Source organism: Mercenaria mercenaria, chromosome 9, assembly GCF_021730395.1.
Source record: "Mercenaria mercenaria strain notata chromosome 9, MADL_Memer_1, whole genome shotgun sequence".
NCBI lineage: Eukaryota > Metazoa > Mollusca > Bivalvia > Venerida > Veneridae > Mercenaria > Mercenaria mercenaria.
This window is the reverse complement of record NC_069369.1, coordinates 3,749,464-3,775,045: the sequence shown is the minus strand read 5'-3', so window position 1 is coordinate 3,775,045 and position 25,582 is coordinate 3,749,464. Positions and strand designations below refer to the sequence as shown.

Below are 25,582 nucleotides of genomic sequence, written 5' to 3'. Positions count from 1 at the left end.
TATTAAAATGGTACTTAGGCAAATAAATAAACTTAGGCAAAGATTTCAATGTATTTTATAGTACATTTCGATTTGGATTGAAGATTAAACATGTAAAAAAATAGTCAAAGATATATGCTATCAGAAGTCGATAAAAAATAAACTGGATAGAAGAAAAAAAACTCTCTATATATATAGTTTTAAAGTTGAGAGAATTAAATTAATCTAGAGGTCAAGGTAGAAATTTTGTTCAGTATATTTAATAAACAAATTATTACAACTTCAAATAATTACACTCAATAACTGCTCCCTGCATTTCTAACAGTACTCGTAATTATTCTGGACTTGAAATGATATAGCTGAACGCGCCTATTATGAGAGTTGACAATCGAACTTTTGATTGACACCAATGTACAACACCTCAATAAAGATATAAGAGTTGGTATGTTCTGAAATGGACAGATAGTTTTCCAGTATAAACAAGCAATAAAAAAGGTCGTGGGCAAAATGGTAATGTTGGGATAGGGCTTACACAGTAGGGGGTAAATGTCAGTGCTTTATTCTACGGTGTATAGGGAATAAAATACTAAATAGCGGTAACTTGGTACAAGATTTATGTGAAATGCGTAGAGGTGGAGGACAGATGTTACGGTAGAAAGAAGAGTGTTGATAGAGCATAGAGGGATAGAAAATGATCTGTTTGGTATGAGGAAGATGTGATAGATTTCGGGGTAGATTGTATGAAGAGGTTACAGATACAGTAGTGCTTAAAACAGATTATTGTTATAGGGCATTGTAGAGAGTAACAAGGTAGAGATAGTTGATGAAGGGTAAATGGGTTGGTTAGACTTGGAGTTTAGATGGTAAGGAGTGCACGGTAGACTTACCAGGTAAGACGGTAGACAGTAAAGGTAGTAGTAGTTGCAGGAGATAAAGTTTTAGTAGTAGTATGAACATGATAAAGAATGGTTCTTATAGGGCGTGGATTGACGGTTATATTGACGATTTTCGATGAAATATTTTTGTCAATTGTTATAAATACTCTAGATGTCACCTTTTCACCGAATCTTAATGAAATTTTGTAAGAATGTTTCATACATTGAAATCTCGAATGAGGTTGGAATTGGGTCATCTAGGGAGGAAAACTAGGTGATCGTGTCGGTTCAAAAGAAAACTTTATTAACAATTTCAAACCAATCTTGATGAAATTTGGTAGGATTGTTCCTGAATAAATGTCCATAGCTGGACAGCTTACCGAAAAAAGGTCATTAGTATCAACGAAAAAAAAAATATTATCATTCATGATCAAGAGGCCAAAAGTTTGAATTGATTATAATGAATCTTGGTGAAAATGCTACTCTCATGAAAGACTTTAATGACTTGGCTATTTTTCATCACAGGTAAAAAATGAAGACTCGAGGTCAAATCACGGTCAAAACTGCGCTGTTGAAGTCATCAGAATCTTATAATTGTTGATCTTAAACTTCAAATTAAATTGCCGTTCATACATTATTTTTCAAGTGTGCATTTTGCATTTTGTATGGATTTTACATGCTTCTTACATAGTTTAGAAATATAAATGTCAGAGATATTGTTTTGTATGTGGTTTCCTTATAGTAACTTTATAAAGTAACCACCCATCTTAGTCTTACTGATGTGCTTGAGCTGACGATAAAAATTTTATTCCCTTGAAAGGTTATGTGATTTGGATTCCTATAACTGACTTTGTTTTTAATACAAGCAATTTCTAAGTTAAAATGTCTAAAAGGGCCATCATTGATGAATAGTTAGGGTCGCTGGCTTTACATCTTGCCCCTAATAGATGTGTGTTTTATACGCCACTCCGTAACAACGAAAGGTTGGTCATTCTAGCCGGATACCCGCTTGTGAAAGAATAATTCACGGATAATAACAAAATTAGGTCATCTCGCTGAAACTGGATAGTCGCCATCTGTCATACTATTGGGACGACTATACCGGGGTTTTAATTTTAGTTTTCCTACTCGAAAAACAAGGAGATCTTTCCCAGTCACCCGACACTGATGTTCAAGTCGATGCTTATGTTTAAAGGTTTTGGAATAGCAAAATACTTTGCACACTTGTTAGTCACCATAAGCTCTAGTCAGCATAAGCTCTAGTCAGCATAAGCTCTAGTCAGCATAAGCTCTAGTCACCATAAGCTCTACCTGTAAATAGGAGGCGGTAATTCTAACAAGTATTTTGACAGAATTTTTCGACATACAATTTAGGTTTAAGTTTTTGGCTAGCTCCCAATATTCTATACATATAAATAGACACTTGTCTGTATATTAGGCCTACATATCTATTATGATCAAATGATATTTTTTTCATTATCTAATTTTATTTTGCAAACATTTAAACCAATATTGCTCATCTATCAAAGCCCTGTGGTTCTAGGATAACTTAAACCCAAGAAAACTTATTCTCTGGACAGATAGTCTTGGGCTAGCTAGAGCCGAGCTAAACTTTCATTATGCAATTGAGACATAAACTAGAGGCTACCAAGACAAGGATAAGGCCTTAGTCTAGACTAAATTAAACCTGAATTATGCAATTGGCCCTTTATGTATATTTTATCTTAGTAAGAGAACAAGGCAAGAGTAAATGAACATAAAGTCATGGTGTTATGACTTTACAAGGACGCACAAGACATAAAGCTGTATTTTCTCGCGATTTCTTGTCGCAAGACTGCATAAAATTTTCAATAATTAAAACAATTTGAAAAGGAGTATACTATAAAAGAGCAAATTGCATTTTAATAGTATTATACGAAAATACATCTAAAGTCAATTATAGAAATAAGAAAAAATGTAGTTTCGACACAAACAGTAAAATATCACAAAGATATTTGCACTTCTATGAAACAGTGAAATATAACTTCATCGATGAAAATCTATATACTAATAAGCAGTAAGTAAAATGAAGGTCAACAGTAACATTGAGATGACGTAAGGGGGAACATTTTAAGCCCGCCACACAGCACTTATTAAACTGCCGTTTTGTAGTTTTATAAATTGAATAGTGGCGAAGCTCGAAAGCAATGACGACAATACAAAAAGCTATAATTGCAGACACGGATGAAAGGTCAAACAGGATGTTAAAATGTGTATTCGTATATGATAAGGCATTATGGTATGTATTATGACGTCTTGTGTTGCAGAGATTTTATCAGCCTGAATAACATTTTTGCTTCAATATCCATCGGATGTGGTAAGCTGAGGCTGACATTAAGCAATAATATGCACTCAGAAAATAACGAAAGGGTAAATCACTTTGGACATTACAAAATGCACGAACTCAACTTTAGTTACCTAATGCATTAATAACAAATTTACACTTGTATAGTCATCCAAATTTATTGCTTATCAAGTCAAAACAAAGGCTAGTCACATAAAAATGCTCCTTGTTTCATATAACTTTCTTCAGTATCTCTGTACTTACATACAATGAAATGTTTATGATTGTTGTTCTGCTGAAGTAGATATGATTGCTTTATTTATATAATAAAATCTGTAAAAAGATCCCTTGGAAGCAGAGAATATTCCCAATAGTTGTAATAGCAGACTAAGTTTGATTGAGTCTGTTCATGAGAGGTAATGAAGTGTGCTACACCTCTCACGCCCCCTAGCGCCGGCTTAAGCGGAACTCTATCACACATTCAATGGATGAACTCCATGATCCCAAAGGACAAACTTACAAGACGATCGAACTTAAGAACAAGAGACAAACAAGAACAATTAGTGATCGTCAGCGTCGCCAGCCAAAAATGTGTGAATAAGTACTACATGCTAGTTGTGGAAAAAAAACTTGCGGAAAATGTAAATAGAGATATATAAAGAACAAGGCAAAGAACATTTATGATTCTTTGACACTGCATAACTGGTAGACGGTTAGATGTAAGAGGACATGTTTCATAGGACAGGGGTAAAGGATAGAGAGTCGCTGATTAGAGGGAGGCAGGTTACGGTAATGGGGAATTAAGGCTGATTTGGTTGCGGGTGACGTGTTTTAGGTTAGGGGTAAGCGTTAGGGTCAGGGTTTCCAATAATAGTACAGTGTAAAGGGTGAAGGGTGACGTATGAGTGTTTATTTGATAGGTGTTTATTTCATAGGTTATAGGCCACAGACTACAGGCAATATATTAATAAGTATGATATCCTATCCTATTATCACTGTTGTTGAAAAATTTATATCTGGCTCAAACCTGAAATGTTTCTTGCATTGACGGAAGAATGTATATAAAAATCATAATATGTAGCTTGATGATCTTTTGTAAAAACCAGGATATCCATATCGCATACAATTTGGTGGCATTATTTCGGGCTCACCATAATTAGCCTCGTGAGAGAGACCTTTACAAATCCTAACCTTCAAAGTGGCATTTCCACCTAGACTAATGGGAAAGTAAAAACATGTTCACTATTCGTTCACAGATCTAAATTTGTATCAAAATGTATTGAAAAACACAATTAGAACAAGAACGATCAGTGATTGTATGTTTCGCATAAAGTGGTGGTGATTGGCGGTGGAGTAGTGGTTAATGTGTCGGCCGCTCAATTTCGATGTCGGAAGTTTGAGCCCCACGTCACGACCATGAACTTTCATATGACACTTGTAAAGGTTAGTTCCTTCAATCGGACTTTAGGGAATTCCATGTAAGATTTAAGCTTCTATCACAATCAAGCTAAAATAAATCAGTATAAACTTAAGGGACAAGGATTTGATACTAAGGTAAATAAATAAAAAAAACATGGTCCAGAAGCGTTATGATGCTTGGACAAAAGCCACGACACATTGTCATTTACCCTCACCCACCATTTGTACACCTTTGTGGGAAAGAGCAATGTAGGGCTAATACACGTTTTTTGTGTAACAACATGTGCAGAATAGACAGCCCGAGGGATTTTGCACATGTTGTTACACAAAACGAACATGTGTTGTCGCTATTCTTGTATAAATGATGTATTTATTCTTAATTCTAACACGATCTGTTGCAATAAGAGCAAATCACCTGTATATACCCCCTAAATTGCAACATATCATATTCCAACGATTCTACGATTTCTAAAGTCAATCAATTATTAATTCTGTTCTTGAATCATTATATATAATAGAGAAAAGTTGTACTGCCTTAACATGCGAAGTCTGTTTGACTAAATTTGACTAAAATCTCGGGTTTTACAAGCAAATAGCTTTCATTAATTGAGAAATGACGTCATAACTGTACGACATGCCTTATGACATTTTATTGATGCCATGACATCAGAAGCAAATCTCTTAAAATTACAAATGGCTTAAATACGGCTAACCCTAACCCTAACCCTAAATATGGCTTCGATCAAACTGAGCCTGCAATATTTTAATTTTTGTCGTGTTGAGCGACCTGTGGAGTTCCCACATTATTTTATTTTAAATACGAACTTTGTGATCTTATGCGCTTGCAAAAAGATAGAAAATTACTTTTGAATTGCTTTCATGTGCCAATAACATGGGGCAGTGTATAAAAGTTCAATTTTTTAAAGCCCGCACAACGCTTTCATAAACATTATTGTCTGTATTCTCTCGTTGTGTACAGGGTCAAGTTGTTGTATCTTTCATTTCTTTTGTTCTCCTCCAGACATTATGACAAACAGACCGATGGGCGACGGAAAGGAGATCCCTAATACGGTTACATAAAAAGCTTAATATAAGTTCACATTAACATAAAACAAACACCAAAATCATTGTAGTCATTATTTTATTTGTTTTTTTGGTCACTAACCAATCACATTATTTACATTAATTATTATCATTAACATACAGTTAAAACATAAACATAATCGTTGTTACCTACCGGCTTCTTTGTTTCTACTAAGTTTCTACTTTAGAGGTCTATAACCATTTACAGACCTTTCATTCATGCATTGTTTGAACGAAAATGTTTGCAATTAATTCTCCCAAACACAGATTCGAACCCGTATCGCTGGGTTGTTAGTCCAACGCTCTAACCACTGCACCAACGAGACAGTACGTTTTGTAATCTGTCGGAGAATAAATTTAAACTTACAAGTTATGCGCAAGCGACCGAAACAATGCTGTAGAATCACGTGAAGTCCGTTCATGGAAAAGTGTTATCACTTGTTTCAAAAAGGTCATATCAGGTAGTGAAATTTATATGAAAGTTATTTCTGTCTCCATCAGTTATATTTTACCAAACGGGAAACGGTTTAAAAACTTTAATATATGTTTTAAATAATTTTAAAAATAAGTGTCGGAAAAGTTGTAAAATGTGTTCAGTGTATTTACTTTTACGTTGGTAGTTTTGAAGGTGACTGAGGATTCTTTTTCCACATTCATAACATGCATGTACATTATGATGATAACAATATAAGTTTATTCATTTTTAAAGAAAATGTTCCTTCCTTTACGTTGAGTTAATGCGCATATTTTGTCACATTTCGTTCGCGCGCTTGATATATGAAGGCTTTATTATTTTTTCGAGTATCTGAAAACCCGATTTTATTTGCTCCAGAAATGTGCTGATATTCCAATTATCTTTATTAGTTAACGTAGATATATGAATCATCAACAGAAGTACCTTTATTTATAAATAGTTGAACTGTCTTCAATTCCAACAGAATCTTCCTTGTAATATTCAAAGATGGTGATCGTGACCTTTTAGAAGCCATCGATAAAAAGATTCCGAAACTCGACTCTATTGAATAAATATTATTGAGATATTATGTAAATTCCACTAGCAGAAAAGTCTTACTTGCTTAACTTTTTTCACCATACAGGATAACCCAACTTCGCTGTTTACACGATATTGCATATCTAAGTAGTCTATGCAAAACAGTAGTCTATGCAAAACAAAAACTGTCCTGAAATTTTCTCATATAGCTAGAATTTTAACAAGAGCTTTGCCAGTGGAAAGTTTGTCATATTTTACCTTAAAGTTTTAACGGAAAAGGAATAACTTTTTGAATTTCAAACTGAGGCATGGGTAAATGTTTTATTTCTTAAAAAGACGGACGTGTATGTCTAAAAATAAAATAAGAGTTTCAGGTATTGTTCTTCTTGGTAAATAATTTCATCTGGTTTTGCATTTACAGAGATATTGAACGTCTCAAAACTTTTTACACTAAAGTCTAAGTTAACTCTCTTAAGTGAATTTTGACAGTAAAAAGCTGTTTTAATTCATATTGTAAACAGCTTTGATAGTAAAAGAGATTATTTAACTTTATAAAATATATAACCAACGCCGACATAGACGCAGACGTTGACGAAAAATTGACATCAGAAGCTAATCATTCTTCAAAAAGTCTAGTTTAAAATTTGTATTACCACTCGCGACAATTTTTTATTATTATTTATTTTTATTTCACAAAAGTGTATACAAGTATAATAACAATCAATTCATTAATTGATCAATTATTTTGACAATTTGACGAAACACATGATTTCAATGTCTGAAACAGGCTATAATGTTCTCACTGTTTGCACGAATTTTTCATGCTACACTATTTTAATGTCCAGACTGCTGAAAACTACATTTACATGTGTGTAGCAAGAGGGGCATTTTTAAATCAAATTTATTCAATAAAATACATTTCAGGCTATCTTGAACCTTCTTAAATGCTATTGATTTTAATAGTAAATACACATTTTAAACTTTAGACATATTCAAAAGGAATATTGACTAGTATGTAAAACAAAGAAGCATGTAGGTAAGTCAGTTATCATTCTCGGAATAGGTCTGCATGGTGATTATAGACCTGTGAGGAGATTTGAAAACCTCGCTCGCTACGCTCGCTCGGTTCACAAATCCCTCACAAGTCTATAACCACCATGCAGACCTATTCCTCGAACAATAACTATTACTTATTATCAATGATCCGTAAAAGTGCAGAGGTTAGGTTACCTGAAATTGTGGAAAGCATTAAAGGTTAGATGAACGGTTACGGATAAAGGTATGAGTACGGGGAGCAGTGGACACAGGAATGGGTAAGGGTTAAGGTAACGGAAAAGGATTAGTTTACAGATATGGAGAAACATACGATTATGAGTTCGTTAACGGAAAATGGGTACGAGTAAGGAGACGGGTATGATCGCACATACGAATGCGTAAATACTTGTTAGGACACTAAAAAGTTAAAGAAATCAAACTAAGCTGAAAATGTGCATTAGTGCCATGAATTAATATCAAGCTGTGAAAGTTGAAACATTATTATAAGTTTCTGCTTAGTCTTATATCTCATATCAATTAAGCATAAAGAGAATGATTTATAACAAAAATATTAATAAAAAGACAAAACTTAACAATGAAAAGTCCTCAAAAAGTACCTAATGAAACAAGCAGTTCATAAGAATATTCATGTTAAATGTGTATTTATATCTATACTAGTAGTTGTTGAACAGTAATCTATAAGTTCTAATTATATATAAATACGTTATGTATATTTATAAAACAGGTAAAAGGTGGCCAATCAGAATTGAGCGACAATTTATGACATTCATTTTGTTTTAGCATATTCTGTTAGTATTTGTTTTAACAAACAAAAAGACCTATTACATAGAATGAGATTCATGTATGAAATGTTTCATTTATCGATTTTTATGAATTTTTTCTATTATCTCTTATAGCAAAATTGTTTAAAATCTGAATTGTATCCGGTTTTCCAATAAAATCTCAAGTTTTATATTTGCATTTGATATATATTAGAATAATAATTATAAAAAACTAAACGAAAAGGAATGTTTTGAAACAACCTACACCTTCAGAAATGATTAATTCTAAATCTATCTTGGTTTTGCAACCAAGATAAACAAAGGGAGGTAATAAAAATAGTAAGAAATTGCATTTCAAATCTATTCTGACAAAAAATGCTGCTGCAAATACCAACTTTTGATAATTGTAATTCAATATAACTTGTATTCTTGACATTCCCCACGAAAAGTGGGTCAGTATTATTTATACTGACGTTAATAAAATGCTTTCTTGGTTGGGCAACCAGGATATGAAAATCATAGTTTAGAAATAGTTTCAATGAATATCTGACGTGTAGTAAATACACAATGAGCACAACTTAATGAAAATGGTCACTTGGTAAAATTTTGAAAGATTCCGTAAAATGATCCAATCCTGATTAACCACCTTTAAATAATGTATGTCACAGCGTAGAGATTTTGTCTATATCCAGGGCCCAAAACACTGGAAAAAAACGGAAAGAAACAGCACAGAAATGAAATACGTATACGTGCAATAATTAAAATGATATATGAAAAGTTTCATCGAGATATTTTTTGAGTTACGTGCTTAATAATGAAAAAATGAGAATATTGTACTATTTCGGGGGCCATTTAGGAAAAAATGAAAAACCAGCAAACTAAAAAAGATGTACAAGGTGATATCATGTTAAAGGTTTTATCCATATATATCAAATACATTTTAAGTCAGGTTGTCAGAAGTTGAAAATGCATTTCTGACTATTTCAGGGGCGAAACCTATATATCTTAGGGAAAAAACCAGCAGAAATAAAGGGGATGCTCAAGTTCATATTATGTTAAAGACTTGTGCAAGTTTTCATTGAATTATATATCAAACAGTTGTAGTTAGACATGTCAAAAGATGAAAATAGGCACTTTTATAATTTCAGGGTCAGCAAAATATGGGAAAGAACCAGCCGAAAAATTGAAGGCAGGCAAGTTCAATCATGCAAAATAAAGACCCATGTAAGGTTTTAACATAAAAATACTCGAGACCACATAAAAAGAAAATTTACAATTAATAACAAAAATCAACGTGGTTAGTGATTATAAAGAATGGATGGACGCCAGGATCCCAAAGGACCAGAAAATATAACAACACTGAATCTGAGTAAGGCGAGACTTTTTACAGTTGCCACACACGGAAATATGATTGTCAGAGACAAATTTATAGCAAAAGAACTAACAAATGTTTCATGGTGAAATGATGATAAAATGAAATAAATTCTGTACTGAGACTAGTTGTAATTGATATCTTTGTAAGAAACAAAATTTTGTTTATTTGAAACCATGCCTTGAAAAATATGGCGAAGCAAAGATTATAGTAGCATGGTTATGCAGTAGCCTAATGATTGTTCATTGAAACAGTCATATAAAAATAAAAAATGCATCATACAATTTTTGTCTGCTGAGCTATAAATCGAGTTTGCACTACAAAGTTAGCTTTAAAGCACATAACTTTGAAATAAATGCATATAAAATATGTCGATGGTAAAGTCAACACTATTTTTGCTCTCTAATATTTCAAATATACATGAGAGATGACAAACGAATAGATCCTAAGAAATTTGAATGAATATTTTTCGAGATCCGAGTCTTTAAAATAGTTAAAGTTATCAATTATTTCGCAAAATCGAAGGGTCATATTAATAAGTGAACGCAGCTCTATAAGAATAAATATGGTTTTAAAGTAAAGAAAAGGAAAACGTTTCTGTTTCATCATAAATGTAATATTGATTACAAAACAGAATGTTTTAAAATTAAGATATTATACTAAACATGCCTTAGAAATGTCAAAGTATTATAAAGGAATGTAAAAGACAAGCTATCCATATGATTAACTGTTCTTGAAAAGTTCTCAGATGAGATATTTTTTATCATTTAAGTGTTCACACGGAATGAACCTTATATTCACCGACAATCAAAGAAAGGTTAAACATGTACATAATTATAATTCATACAAATTATAAAAAGTTAGAGATGATGATATATATCTATTTAAATCTAATAAAGGTCCAGACGCCACGTCAGGCATATGCAGCTTTCGACGCTTAGGGCAGAGACCCCTTGATGATGATGATGATGATGATGATGAACTGAAAACTCTTTGTATGTTAAAACTAAAACAATTCTTCATAAGGCTTTTAGAATTGAAAAACAAAAAGAAAAACAGTTTAATATTAATGAAGGAAAGAATATTTCTGAATAAAAATAATAATAAACATGCCTTAGGCATACCTTACGATTAAACATGTCTAATACAGGGAGGTAAAAAAACAATACATATATTAGCTCAATCAACAATATTGTTCAGCTGAGTGGAATTATCTCAGCAGGTTTACCATCATGAAAAAGATTCATGTAATTTAAGATCAAAAGGAGCGTAAATGGAATTTTAGTGCATTTTTTGACAATTTCAGAGGCTATATTTTATATGCATTTATGATGATTTCAGAGGCCAAAAATTAAGAGGAACAAGATACAGGTGTTGCCCATAACACAACAAGTCCCCTACGTTGAAAACGAAATACCAATCATATTTTGACTATTTGCCTCATGACGTACCATTAAACAAGAGGACCATGATGGTCCCATATCGCTCACCTGTTTTAAGCTGTATCTTCAAACAGAAGGAAATCAAACAATAGTTCATTATCTTACTTTATGAGTGTTCAAAAGCTTCAAAAGCACAAAAAGTGATCAGCAGCCTAGATTTATTAAAACTAGAGATGTCACAGAGTTTTTGTATTATATGACCTACTGAACTAGGGTTTGATCCATATGACCCAATATCAAACTTGACCTACATATCATCAAGTTAAACATTCTAACAAAATTTCGTGAAGTTCCGTTGAAAAATATGGCCTCTACATATGTCACAAGGTTTTCATATAATGTGACCTAGTAACCTAGTTGTTGACCCAACATGACCCAATATCAAACTTGACCTAAATATCATCAAGTTAAACATTCTGACAAAATTTCATAAAGTTCAATTGAAAAATATGGCCTCTACAGATGTCACAAGGTTTTCCTATCATTTGACCTGGTGACCTAGTTTTTGACCCCAAATGACCCAATTTCAAACTTGATCTAGATAGCATCAATATAAACATTCTGACCAAATTTCATTGAAATAATGGCCTCTAGAGATGTCATAAAATTTTCAGACTATGTTGCCAACTGACGTAGATTTTGGCCGCACATAACCCAGTTTCAAATTTGACCTAGATTCATCAAGATGAACATATTTATAAACATTCATGAAGTTCCATTGACGAATATGGCCTCTAGAGATGCCACAAGGTTTTCATATTATGTGACCTAGTGACCTAGTTCTTTACCCCACGCGACCCAATTTCAAACTCGACAAAGATATCATCAAGATTAACATTTTGACCAATTTTCATCAAGATCTAATGAAAATTGTGGTCTGTAGAGATGTCACAAGCAAAAGCTTATGGACGGACGCAAGGACGAACGGACGACGGACGCCGGACGCTGCGCGATCACAAAAGCTCACCTTGTCACTTTGTGGCAGGTGAGCTAAAAACTGGCATGCATAAACTCCACAGTTCTAACTTTTTAAATACTATAAATATAAGTAAGTTTAAATAATTAAACTAACTGATCCCCTTTTTAGCATCAAAGATTCCAAAATTCAAAGTAACGTTTTGACTTCCCACCAACCTTCTTTTAGAAACAAAAAATCAAAGAAAACACAATGTATTTAGATTTGCCACCTATTCAAATGCAAGTGCTATTGATATAGCTTGTATAACTCTTAGATTATCACAGGATACAATGTACACGATATTTAAGCAATGTTTTGACAACAATAGTAACCATAGCAACAAAATTTTTAATTGAAGGAAAAAAAGTGATGTCAATAATCGCCATATTCCCATGTATTCACATATTAAATTTCATATATCTAGCTGCTATATTTTTTGTGTTTTGCCATAGCAACCAAAATCTTGATGAAGTGTTGTAATTTTGACATTGCCTTCTATTCACATAAAAATTCCATTGATCAAGGCAGTATACGTCTTGAGGTAGGACAGGATACCTGTGTTAAAACCAAGTTTTGACTATCATCGTCACCATAGCAACCAGAATTTTGACCCCCCGAAAAAGTGATGTTCAAATCTCCATATTAATATATAGTCACATACCAAATTCATGTAACCTGGCCACTATACTTTTTGAATTATAAAAGGATCATAAAGAAAGACCTATTTTGACTATTGCAACCAGAATTTTGACCCAAGAAAAAAAAATAACGTTCATAATTTCCATAGTAATACAAATTCACATACCAAATTTCACAAGAGCCATGTTACACATGACCGATCCCCCCGCCAAGGAAAATTATACTTGAGGGATGTTCTTCATGACAACTTCTTAGAAATGGTAATCATTGGTTTCAAATACAAACACAGAATTAGGTTAAATAAAGTAGGTTTACTTCAAAATTTTAAACAAAGTACCTTCAATACTTTTAAAGTTATGCTCTACACAAGACTTTCCCATAAAAGGGAGGTAATTCAATTAAGGACCATCTAGAGTTATAGTTGTTTAGCACTGCATTTAATCTAAATGAGTTCTATCATTTTATGAAGTTACAGCCTTGTAGATTAAACACTTTCTGATTTAAGCTCAAGACAAGATTTTTAATAAAGGGAGATAATTCATTATTGAGACTATCAAGAGTTAAAATTAATTGTCACTGCACTTTCTCATAATAAGCCCAATCTTTGTTTGAAAATACAACCTTCTATCTAAAATACTTTTCGAATTATGCCCTGGACAGGATTTTCGATAAAGGGAGGTAATTCAAAACTTGGACCATCTAGAGTAATAATTCTTTGTCATTGCATTTTTTCTCAATGATATATATAATTGTATGACGTTACAACTTTGTAGCTTAAATACTTTACGAGTTATGGTGGGGACACAATTTTCACAAAGAAAGGGAGGTTATTCAAAAAGGGAGAATCCAGAGTTCTTTGTCACTCCGCTTCCTCTCAATTAGCTCTATCTGTATGTGAAGTTATAACCTAGCAGATCAAATATTTTTTAAGATATGCTCTAGAAAAGACAAGATGTTTACAAAATGGGAGATAATTCAAAAATGGAATCATTCAGAGTTATAGTTCTTTGTCACTGCACACCCTCTTAATGTGCTCTATCATTGTGTGAAGTTACAACTTTCTAGTACCAATACTTTTGGAGTTATGTTCCGGAATTTTTTTTTTTTTGAAAAAAGGGAGATAATTAAAAAATGGGACCATTTAGACTTAAGGGTCTTTATCAATGCACACCACCTCAAAGTACTCTATTATTGTGTGGAGTTATAAAAAAGTAGCCTAAATACTTTTAGAATTGTGCTCCGGACAAAGTTGTTACGGACCGACGGACGCACGGACGAAGAGCATTTCTAATATCCCCTTTCGCCTTCGGCGGGGGGATAAATAATCCTAACCACTATACTATTTGCATTATTAAAGGATCAATACGATACAGCCATATAATGACTATTTTTGTTGCCATTGCAACCAGAATTTCGACCCAAGAAAAAAAAAACAAATGACATGCATAATCTACATACCGGTATATCAATCTATTCGTATACTCGGACGGACTGACGGACGGGGGGTAAACATATAGTCCTCTCCAGTGAATAACAAAGGCCGATGTGAGAACATATGCTTAGTTTCATTAATTTATATTAAATACTTTTACTTATGCATGTAGAACGCTGAAAATAAGCATTTCAAAGTATTCAGTTATAAAACAAGAGGGCCATGATGGCCCTATATAGCCCATCTGTCTACGGTTTTACTGTTCAATGTTGCTGTGTTATTGACCTTTGACCTGATTGCCTCAAAATCATTAAGGGCCCTCTGCTGGTTATCACAAACCTCCTCTATTTATCATCCTGAAACTGTTTAACTGTTCAGTGTCACTGTGACCCTGACCTTTGCCCTACTGTTTCAAAATCAATATGGCTCATCTGCTATTCATGATCGACCTCACTACCAACTTTCATATAGGTTTACATACAATGTCAAAATAGCTACCTAGTTTACAGGGCCATAACTCTGCAACACATGATGGTATCTAGCCGTTCAAATAAAGGGAACCAGATCATATAGTGATACAAGTTGTGTGCAAGTTTGGATGAAAACAAATCATTAATGACACCACAATCAAGCGGAAACAAATTGCTGACACACATAAATAGCAAACGTTGGCCCTTTAAGGGTCTATAAATCTGGAATCCATGATGAGATCTGAGCAATTTTTAAAAGTAACTGAGATATTAAGTCAATGCAAATTATGTGCAAGTTTGGCAACATTTAAATAATAAACAAAGCTGCTATTGTGCAGACAATGTCAAAATAGCTAATTCATGCGTTTCAGGGGCCGTAACTCTGGAACCCATAATGAGATCTGGCTGGTTCAAGAAAGGAACCAAGATCTTATGGTAATACAAGTTTTAGGTAAGTTTTTTAAAATTCAAATCATAAATGAAGCTGCTATTGTGCAGAAAAGGTCAAAATAGCTAATTTTGGCCCTTTCAGGGGCCATAACTTTAGAACCCATGATGGGATTTAGCCAGTTCAAGAAAGGAACCAAGATCGTATGGTGACACAAGTTGTGTGTAAGTTTGATTAAAATAAAATCATAATAGAAGCGCTATCGTGCACGCACGGACGACGGAAGACGGACAAAGGATGATCACAAAAGCTCACCTTGTCACTAGTTGACAGGTGAGCTAATTAAAAAATGTGGGCAACTCATCAGGTCACTCAAAATGACATCAATGAAATGTTGCAGTCATCAGATATTAGTCAGTTAATTTTCTGTCTTCATCTTTTCTTTAAGCAAGGTTTTCATTGACTTATGTTTTAGTCTTTTATGTTCATACTTCACTCGACCGGTTAAGTACTGTTTCAAGCTCTTCCCTTTTACCTTCAGTTTTACATTAAAATGTCTTCTTCGCAACCCATTTTTATGAGATCTGCCACAGATTCGCCTTTTGTTTTGTTTTCGTCGAAGATTTTGCGCATGTAAAACTTTACAAATGACCTCTGAACATTATTTAGGTAATCTTTTTTTGCTTCAGCCTGTTTGGTGTTATATGGTTTAATTTTCCTTTTTAGGTCATCTGGCAATTCATCAAAGCTTTTCTTCAATCTAAAGATAAAAATATAAATCATGGTATAACATTACGTCACCCCATTATATCTATGTACAAGAGAAGTACATATCAATTGAATGTCTACAAAATATTTATGATATGCAAAACAAGAGCTGTCAAATGGCACCGCGCTGGACTATTCTCAGTGCTTGATAGTATACTGTAAAATAAAATAATATAGGAACTCCATACGGTAAGCCATTTGTAAAAGCAGAAATATTAATATTACAATAAATATATCATTGCCTGAACAAGGTCCATAATTATGCTACCACAACTATGGTTGGCGGCCATATTGGATTCACTTTGTCCGTCCGTCGGTCCTGCATAAACTTGTGATTTGAACTCACCATTCATTATTTGGCGGAATAAATTCGATTATCAAGCCATTTACAATGAAATGGTCGTGTCTCTGCGTTTTGGTGGAAACCAAATTTTCATTTGGGATTCGTATGAGTCGAAAATGTATATCAATTACTAAGCGCAGAAATGACTCTGGGTATTAATGCGTTAATAAAATCTGTTAACGGATCCCTTGGAAGCAAAGAATACTACCAAAAGTTGTAAAAGCACACTTGGTCTTATCGAGTCTTTTCATTAGAGGTAATGAAATGTGCTACGCCCCCACGCCTCTAGCACCGGCTTTAGCGGAATTCTATCACACATCCTTTGGAAGGACTCCATGATCTCAAAGGACCAGAAAATATAACAACACTGACCTAAACCTATTTTTTTTAGTTTCATTCAATTGGCTTGTGATGAAATTTCAAACGATATAATATTCAATGGGGTTTCCAAGAATCAATTTTAAATAAATTCTTGGTTGAATACCTTAATGCATTCAAACAACAAGCCAAAAAGGACAAGCAGAAACACTACCAACTATATCGCTAAATGCGTACCAACACAACTACTGACATAGACACAGACAAACTCAGATAAAGAGACAAGCATCAATGTATGTTGTTTTGTTTATTAGTATGCTCGTTAGTTTGCCAAGATACTTAGTGGAATATGTATTGATACTCTGTATACAAGTTTTGTATTTTTCCTGAAACGAAATGAATGTTTACTCACTGGATGAAAAACTAATCGAACAATAACTGCAAATGTAAGGGGGGGGGGGGGGGGGGGTATGGTTTATATATAAGGTTATTTGTATCCAGACTCCATTACCTAAGATAATCATTTTTTCTACCTTGGAACCATACTCCGTTTTTCGTGTATGCTCGACCAGAGACTAGAGGGTATGGGTAGGATCATGTATTTCTAATACCGTCCATGAATAGACTCATTCACACCGAGCTTGCAACATTTTCATCACAATTATAACATCATCATTACCATCAACAGCTTTTGAAGGGGAACTTTTACAATTGATGTTGAAAAAGATCCTTCCTCATATTCATTGTTTTCATTATATTCTACAGCAGCAACACAAGAAGCACATTTATTAGAATGACAAACCTTTTATGTTCCTCTTCCGTCATTTCTTCCATTTCTTCTAGTTCAGTTTCTTCTACTTCTTCTTCGCTTTCACTGTTTTCGTCAAGCTTGCTCGGAATGTCAGTCATTCTGTAAAAGAAGAAAGAGATGTTTGTAAAACATTTATGCCCCCCGCCTAGTTGCCCTTTGATCTTGTGACCTCAAAGTCAATACGGTCCTCTACTAGTCACCAACAACATCCGTACCAAGTTTGAGGACCATAGGCACAAGCGTTCATTAGTTATCAGTCGATCAAGCTTTTTATATTCAAGATCATTGACCTTGAACTATGGCCTTAAAATTTATAGGGGTCTTCTACTCGACTTGTCATCACCAACCTCCACACCAAATTTGAGGGCCGTAGGCCAAAGTGTTCTCTAGTTATCAGTCAGACAGGCTATTTGTTATAACGGTCACTGTTACCTTGACCTTCCACCTACTGACTTAAAAATAAATAGCGTCTTCTACTAGTCACCAACATCCTCCACACCAAATTCGAGGACCGGTAGCCTAAGCATTTTTTAGTTTTTAGTTATTGTTTGGACAAGCTATTTGTGATAACGGTCACTGTGACCCTGACCTTTGACCTACTGACCTCAGGGGTCTTGTACTAGTCAACAGCAAACTCCACACCAAGTTTGAGGACTGCAGGCCCAAGCGTCTTCGAGTTATCAATGGGACAATTTTTGTTTTCAAGGTTACCTTTGACATACTAGTACTCTGTAACTGACATAAAAATCAGTAGAGGTCTTCTTCTAGTCACCATCAACCCCCACAACAATTTTGAGGACCACGAGTCCAAGTGTTCTCTAGTGATCAGTCGGTCAAGCTGTTTGTGATACCAGTCACTGTGACCTTAACCTTTGACGTACTGACCTTAAAATCAATATGGGTCTTTCACAAGTCACCCTCAACAACCACACCAAGTTTGAGGACCGTTGAGCGTTCTCTAATTGTCAGTCGGACAAATATTTTGTATTCAAGGTAACTGTGACATTGACCTTTGACCTACTGACCTCAAAATCGATAGAGGTCTTTTACTGATCACCATCAACCTCCACACCAAGTTTGAGGACCGTAGGCCCAAGCGTGTTCTAGTTATCAGTTGGACAAGGTTTGTTCTACGGACGGATGGGCCGACGGACGGGCGGACAGACCGACAGACATGTGCAAACCAATATACCCCACGCTTCTTCGAATGGGGGCATAATAAAAATCAAGATATGAAAGTAAAGCTTTATACTGGTACTCCAAAATAAATATTTATAATGCAACTAGACAAATATGCCGGATATTACTGTGACTGTTCACAAAGCGTTTTTCAATCTCAGCTGAGTTTGATTTTTCAATGTCTGTTTTTCTAAAACTGTAATATAAAACTTTAAATCAGTTTGACAAAATTTACTGGAAAGGCAATTGAAAATGATTAAAGAGATTTGAGATTTCAAACGGGTACGCGTACTTGTACTTGTAGCTAGACGTACGCGTACACGTTTGAACTTGCAATTTATCGCGTTGAGATATTCAACTTCTAAGTCAACTTGTACGTGTACTCTGAAGAAATGCAAAACTAAGCCATATATAATTTAACTCATAATTGCACTGTTATGGTCTATTCAGCACGCAAATCGTATGAAAACGCGAACTTGTAGATGAACTTGTAATTTTACCTTGTTTGAAATTAATATCAATTAGACTTTATTGTTAGATAGTCAGTTTGCACGGAATTTATGCCTTTCTTGTTACATTTTCTTTCAGTATTATTATAGACAACTAGATTTACGATTTATCGCAGTCCGATTTGCTCCAAGCTGAGAAAAGTGCCTTCTTCTTCGTATCTAGCCAAATTTCCACCAAGGAACAGCCTGGAAATGCTCAAAACTGTTCGTTACTCAACGTTGTTCAGCGAAGCGTTTGAATCATTTTCAGAGTACAAAGCATTCATATCGACTAAGTATAAAAACATCTATATCACTAGTCTTTGACGTAACATTTTTTATTTCCATCTTCTTACACCGTCAATTCCGAACAACGATCAGAACTAATTCGTGGCATGAACTTACTTAACATGTGAGTAAAATAGAAAGCACTGATATGTATCGGGTTCATTATCAATTATATAATAATTTACAGAACAAGAGTCATATAAGCCATGACTAACCAATGTTAGACATGCCTAACTCACGTCGGGGCTGTACTTCCAGTCAACTGATTTTGCCAGAGTATAAACCTTGATCATTGTGGATTTATAAAATCGAGTAAAGAAGTTTTATATAGAGAATTATCGTATCATCATACTGCACACTGCACCTCCTTCCGAATGTGTTCCATCAAATACTTTTGAAGATTTGGTCTAACAAAAAAAAATCCAAGTAAAATCTATTGAAGTGAAATAATTGTAGCGTTATTGTTCAGACAGATAGCACTTACTTCTATCGAGTTTTGACAATTTGAATAATGCGTGTGTGATATCCCTTCAATACTTTTTGAGTTATAATCATGACAACTTTAAAAATAAAACTGCCAGCTAGACGTAATTTTACATGTTTCGTATGTGTCGCCGACTCCCTTAAAGTTCAAAACTTGTAAATTTACATCTGGCTGGTCGCCAGTTATCAGATTAGTGTCATTTCTTGCCGTACACGTACAAGGTTTTACAAATCTAATGACTTTATGAAAACTTCTAGTTTTACTATATGATTCAATGGTTTTATCTTTTTTAATCGGTAATAGAAAACATTTAACTGCTGCGGATTTTTTAAAAATATGTTTGAATGGAAAGACAACATATAAAAGCCACACAAAAAATGGTCCACACGTACAAGTACACGTACAAGTTTGAAATCTTAAACTCTATATTATTTACTAAAAATTCAGATTTATCCATGCCGTCTAGATATAAATGACAAAACAAGTTTCATTATCAAACGCCGTTGAGATTGAAATTGTTTCGTGAACACTGGGCCTGATAACAAAATTCTCAAAAAACACAGTCTTCAATTGACAGACTTATTTTCAATTTTAATTCCTTCTACATTAAAAGTTCCTATTGTAGTCTGCCATTTAAGTTTTGCAAGAATTTCAACAAACTCATTTCGTACTTTTTATCTTGATGTCTCTAATTTCATTAAATAGAGTGAATTAAGCCACTTAAACCAATAATGTCGTCATTTTTCATGACATTAACATTGTTAACATCATCATATTGACCGAATCTCGGACTGGCAATGGAATTTTAATACTAGAATGTGTCTGTAGGACAAAGGGTGTGCGCCCTAAGGCTTAAAAAAATTTTTAAAAAAGTATCCCGGAAATTTTTCTTCTTAAAACTTTGTCAGTGATGTTAGAAATAATCTTACTGATGCTCTAAAGGCATTTCCCCCTTATTTGTATTCATTTTTTTGACACAAAAATATTTTCCCAAAAGTCTCCCTTAATAAAAAAAAATCCAAAAAAAAAAACAATTTTCGACCTACCTACCCTAATTCTTTTTGAGCATGTTACAGGAAACAAAGAATTTTTTAGGCCTAATGGCGCATTTGTAACAACAATTTTGATGTATATAGACTGATTAATTTCTTTACAAAGTATCCATTACTCAAAGTTATTATACTTATTGAGCTTGGAATATCATTAAATAATTTTCTATGTTACAAATAGGTAAGTAAAACACCCTTTAAAGTTATTTTCACTATTCAAAGAAATTAACCATAGCTATAAATTAAAGAACCATCTCAAAATGGTGGAAATACCGAAGAATTATAAATGAGGTACTTAACTTGCAAAACTCATATGAGCAACAGTTTATGTGTTTATAAAGAATCTTGGATGCAAGAATTTTTCTTTATAAACAGAGTCCACATTGAAAGAACCATCATGACAAGTTTTTAAAGCAGCGTGGTGACATTTGAAACATAAATATTTATATGAAACTATACCGGTAAGCTACCTCTAACAGCGGTACGGAAATTCCCAAGCTATAAATAAACCGGAGTTCCGGCTCCGAACACCTTGCCAACAATCACGTGATGCGTGTTAACAAACGGTCGATCAACGTTTTGTCAAATGATGATGGAATTTTAAAAATATTTTGACCGACAATCTAATTTTTGGAAAAGAAATCATTGCATACGGTCTTCTTTTTCGGGTATGGATTTAACGATATATTACTTTATTAATCATACTTATTAAGACAGGAAAGTGGTCTTTAATAGAATTTGAAGTAACTGCATGTGCCTATTCATTTTAAAAAAAAAATATAACCAATCAATTTTTGTTCAATTTCATCAATAAAAAAAAAGAAAAACAGTTTTTACTTTATTCTTATTTTCATATCATTTAATGACGAAAAGAATATTTCTTAATGAATATATAAAAATAATCATGCCTTAGAATTAAGCTAAAAATTATTAAAATTCAATAAAGGGAGGAAATAAAACAACTTTGTTTAATCTTTTGTTAGCTTTTGCAGTCATATTATTCAGTGGAGTGGAACTATCTGAGCAGGTTTACAATAGCAGATTTTGTCAGAATACATTTCAAATGCGAATTCATACCATTCAAATTACCTCCCTTTGTCTATCTTGTTTGCACAACCAAGATAGATTTAGAATTAATTATTTTGACACTACACGTTCCTTTAAATCATGCTTTTTGTTTCAGTTTGATAAATTATTCTAAAACATATCGGATGCAAATGTTAAACTTGAGATTATACTGAAAAAAACCAGATTATAATTATAATTTTTAGCAATTTTGCAATAAAGGGAGATAATAACAAAATTTCATAAAAATCAATGAATTAAACATTTCTAGTTAAGGAGGGATCTAACTCTATATAATTTGTCTTTTTGTTTGTTAATACAAACCCTTACAGAATATGCTAAAACGAAAAATGTTGCTCAATCCTGATTGACCACCTTTAAGAAGTTACAACCTTACATTTTTGATACTTTTCAATAAAGGGAAGCACTTCAATATTGGGACTATTTAGAGCTATTTTTATAGTCACTGCACTTCCTCTTAAACTCAATAATTGTGTAAACTTACAACCCTCTGTCCAAAATACTTTTTGAGTTATGCTCCGGAAAAGATTTTTGGATAAAGGGAGGTAATTCAAAAATGGGACCATCAAGAGTTATAATTCCTTTTCAATTTAACATTTTTTTTTGCATTAAGTCTAAATGAGTTTATCATTGTATAAGTTACAACCTTGTAGCTTTAATACATTTTGAGTTATTCTCGACAGAATTTCCAGAAATAAAGGGAGGTAATTCAAAGATTGGACAACACAAACTTATGGTTCTTTATCACCGCTAATTCTCTGAATAAGTTCTATCATTATGTTAAGTTATAATCAAGTAGCTTTAATACTTTTCGAGTGATTTACCGGACAAAAAGTGTGAAAGACGGGACTTTTACAAGAAGGGAGATAATTCAAAAATGGGACCACCTAGAGTTATGGTTCTTTGTCACTGCACACCTCAATAAGCTCTGTCATTGTGTGAAGTTACAACCCAGTGGCTTCACTGCATTTTGAGTTATGCTACGGACAAAAAGTGTAACGGACTGACGGGCAGACGGAAAAGGTGGCGACTAAAAATGGTCAAACCCATTATTTTAACTTGGGACCATACACTTCGTATCATGGAATTCCACGCCAGAGTAAATTGAATGTTCCAAGTGCATAGTCGTATGAACAAAAATGCGGATGTTTCTAAGTTGTTTCCTGTAATTTAAGCATGTTTAAAAATAGAGTTCTGCTCAACTCTGTGCCAGAGGGAGTTGACGATGATATACATTTCCATTACAAGCTCAATCAAACCGAGCCTGCAACACTTTCATTTTTGTCGTGTTTAGCGACAAGTGGAGTTCAGACATATTTTATTCTCTTGTCAGGGTCATGGGTTAAAGGTACAGGTAAGGGACATAGGTCAACAAATAACAAAGAGAACGACTAATGGCTATGTAAAATGTTGAAGTACACGTACCTCTAAGGGGAAATGGGTTAATGGTCATGGGTTATTGTTCAGTTTAAGAGATTAAGAGTTCTCGGATAATGGTTTCAAGTCATCTGTATTTGGGGTAAAAGTCAGTGGACATACACTTAAGGTCACTAGTTAGGGTGACACGATTGTGTAAGCTAAATTAGTAATGGGGGCTAACGAAAATATCAATTCAAAATCACTTCGCTAATAAAAAAATTTAACAAGTACATTTACGAAGAAAAAAATGCAAAAACGGCATACTGTTGCAACGGGAAAATAAATTATACGACAAGTGGTGTAACGATGTTTCCAAATTCAGCATTCATCGAGTAGACTTATATAAATGCATAATTATCGCAATTAGTCTAAATCCTCTGAGAGTATTCTTTGCTTCCAAAGGATCTTTTTAAAGGTTTTATTTAATCGCTGGTTTATCAAACTTTTAATCTGACATTGATCTGTGAAAAACCCATTAATTCAGTTCATAGGTAAGAAATAAAGGGTTTGAACTAACATCTTGTGTGCCAGTTTGTAAAATAGGATTATGGGTTAAAACACAGGTTAGGGGCACAGGTTAAGAAACGACATAATACAAAACGGCTACTGGTAATGTAATTGGTTGTAAAATACATTTGTCAAGTATATGTAACGGAAAATGGGTAAAGGTACTTTAAATGTGCTTTAAGTGCACCGTTTAGCTGAGACAAGCTGGACATTTCATTAAAGTTTATGTCTGGGTTTCAAATTTGGCCTTTCTGTTGACAATTGGTAACATTTAAATCTTTTTTACAGGATTGTTTGTGCTGGACATGTATCTGAAGAAATTGAGTCCCAGTCCGGCAAATGTGTATTTAAAAATAACATAGCGCTACTCCATGATCTGGAATAGCAACAAAAGTAATTTCTCAATGTGCCTATTTCCATGACTTAGTCTGCAGGATGATGTATGTATTTAATGAAAGCTGACACCACAAATCAAATGAATGTCAGTTTGAGTCAGAACGGGGTGGAAATAGAAACCATTTTGACCATATATTAAATATAAAACAAGAGTGGCAAACTGTCACAGAATACGCCCGTCTGAGGCATGATCAATTTGTAATTAGACTGCTGGACTTAGATATCATCCACATATAACTTCCGACCAAGTTTGTTGAAGATCAGGTGAAAAGTATTTACAGAAGAGTTGGGATATCGTGCAGAATGCTTAAAATGCACCAAGTGACCCTGTGACCTAGTTTTTGAACCGACATGACCCATATTCGAACTTGACCTAGATATCATCTAGATACAACTTCTGACCAAGTTTGGTGAAGATCGGATGAAAACTATTTGAATAAGAGTCCGGACATTGTGCAGAATGCATAAAATGCACTAAGTGACCCTGTGACCTAGTTTTTCAACCGACATGACCTATATTCAAACTTGACATAGATATCATCTAGATACGACTTCTGACCAAGTTTATAGAAGATCGGATGAAAACTAGTTGAATTAGAGTCCGGACATCAAGCAGAACGCATAAAATTCACTAAGTGACCCCGTGACCTAGTTTTTGAACCGACATGACCCATATTCGAACTTGACCTAGATATCACCTAGATACAACTTCTGACCTAGTTTGGTGAAGATCGGATGAAAACTATTTGAATTAGAGTCCTGACATCATGCAGAATGCATAAAATGCACTAAGTGACCCCGTGACCTAGTTTTTGAACCGACATGACCCATATTCAAACTTGACCTAGATATCATCTAGATACGACTTCTGACCAAGTTTGGTGAAGATCGGATGAAAACTATTTGAATTAGAGTCCGGACATCATGCAGAATGCATAAAATGCACTAAGTGACCCCGTGACCTAGTTTTTGAACCGACATGACCCATATTCGAACTTGACCTAGATATCATCTAGATACGACTTCTGACCAAGTTTAGTGAAGATCGGATGAAAACTATTTGAATTAGAGTCCGGACAAGCTGCTGGACGCCGCCGCCCGCCCGCCATGGGGTTTCACATAATACGTCCCGTTTTCAACGGGCGTATAAAAATGTCAGATGTTACACCATATCAGACTGCAGAGAAAATGAAAAATATGCAAACATTTACTCTTCCCATACCAAGCATTAACACAAATCTATTTTGCTTTTACCAAT

General features: G+C 34.0%; 1 protein-coding gene across 1 annotated transcript in view; it reads right to left on the bottom strand.

Moving 5' to 3' along the window:
* LOC123547644 (uncharacterized) overlaps positions 1-25,582 on the bottom strand; it is a 60,042-nt gene that overhangs the window by 11,324 nt on the left and 23,136 nt on the right. The window contains exon 8 of the mRNA XM_045334904.2: positions 17,420-17,527. Coding sequence (XP_045190839.2) covers positions 17,420-17,527 — 108 coding nt within the window. The remainder of the gene's footprint in view (positions 1-17,419; positions 17,528-25,582) is intronic.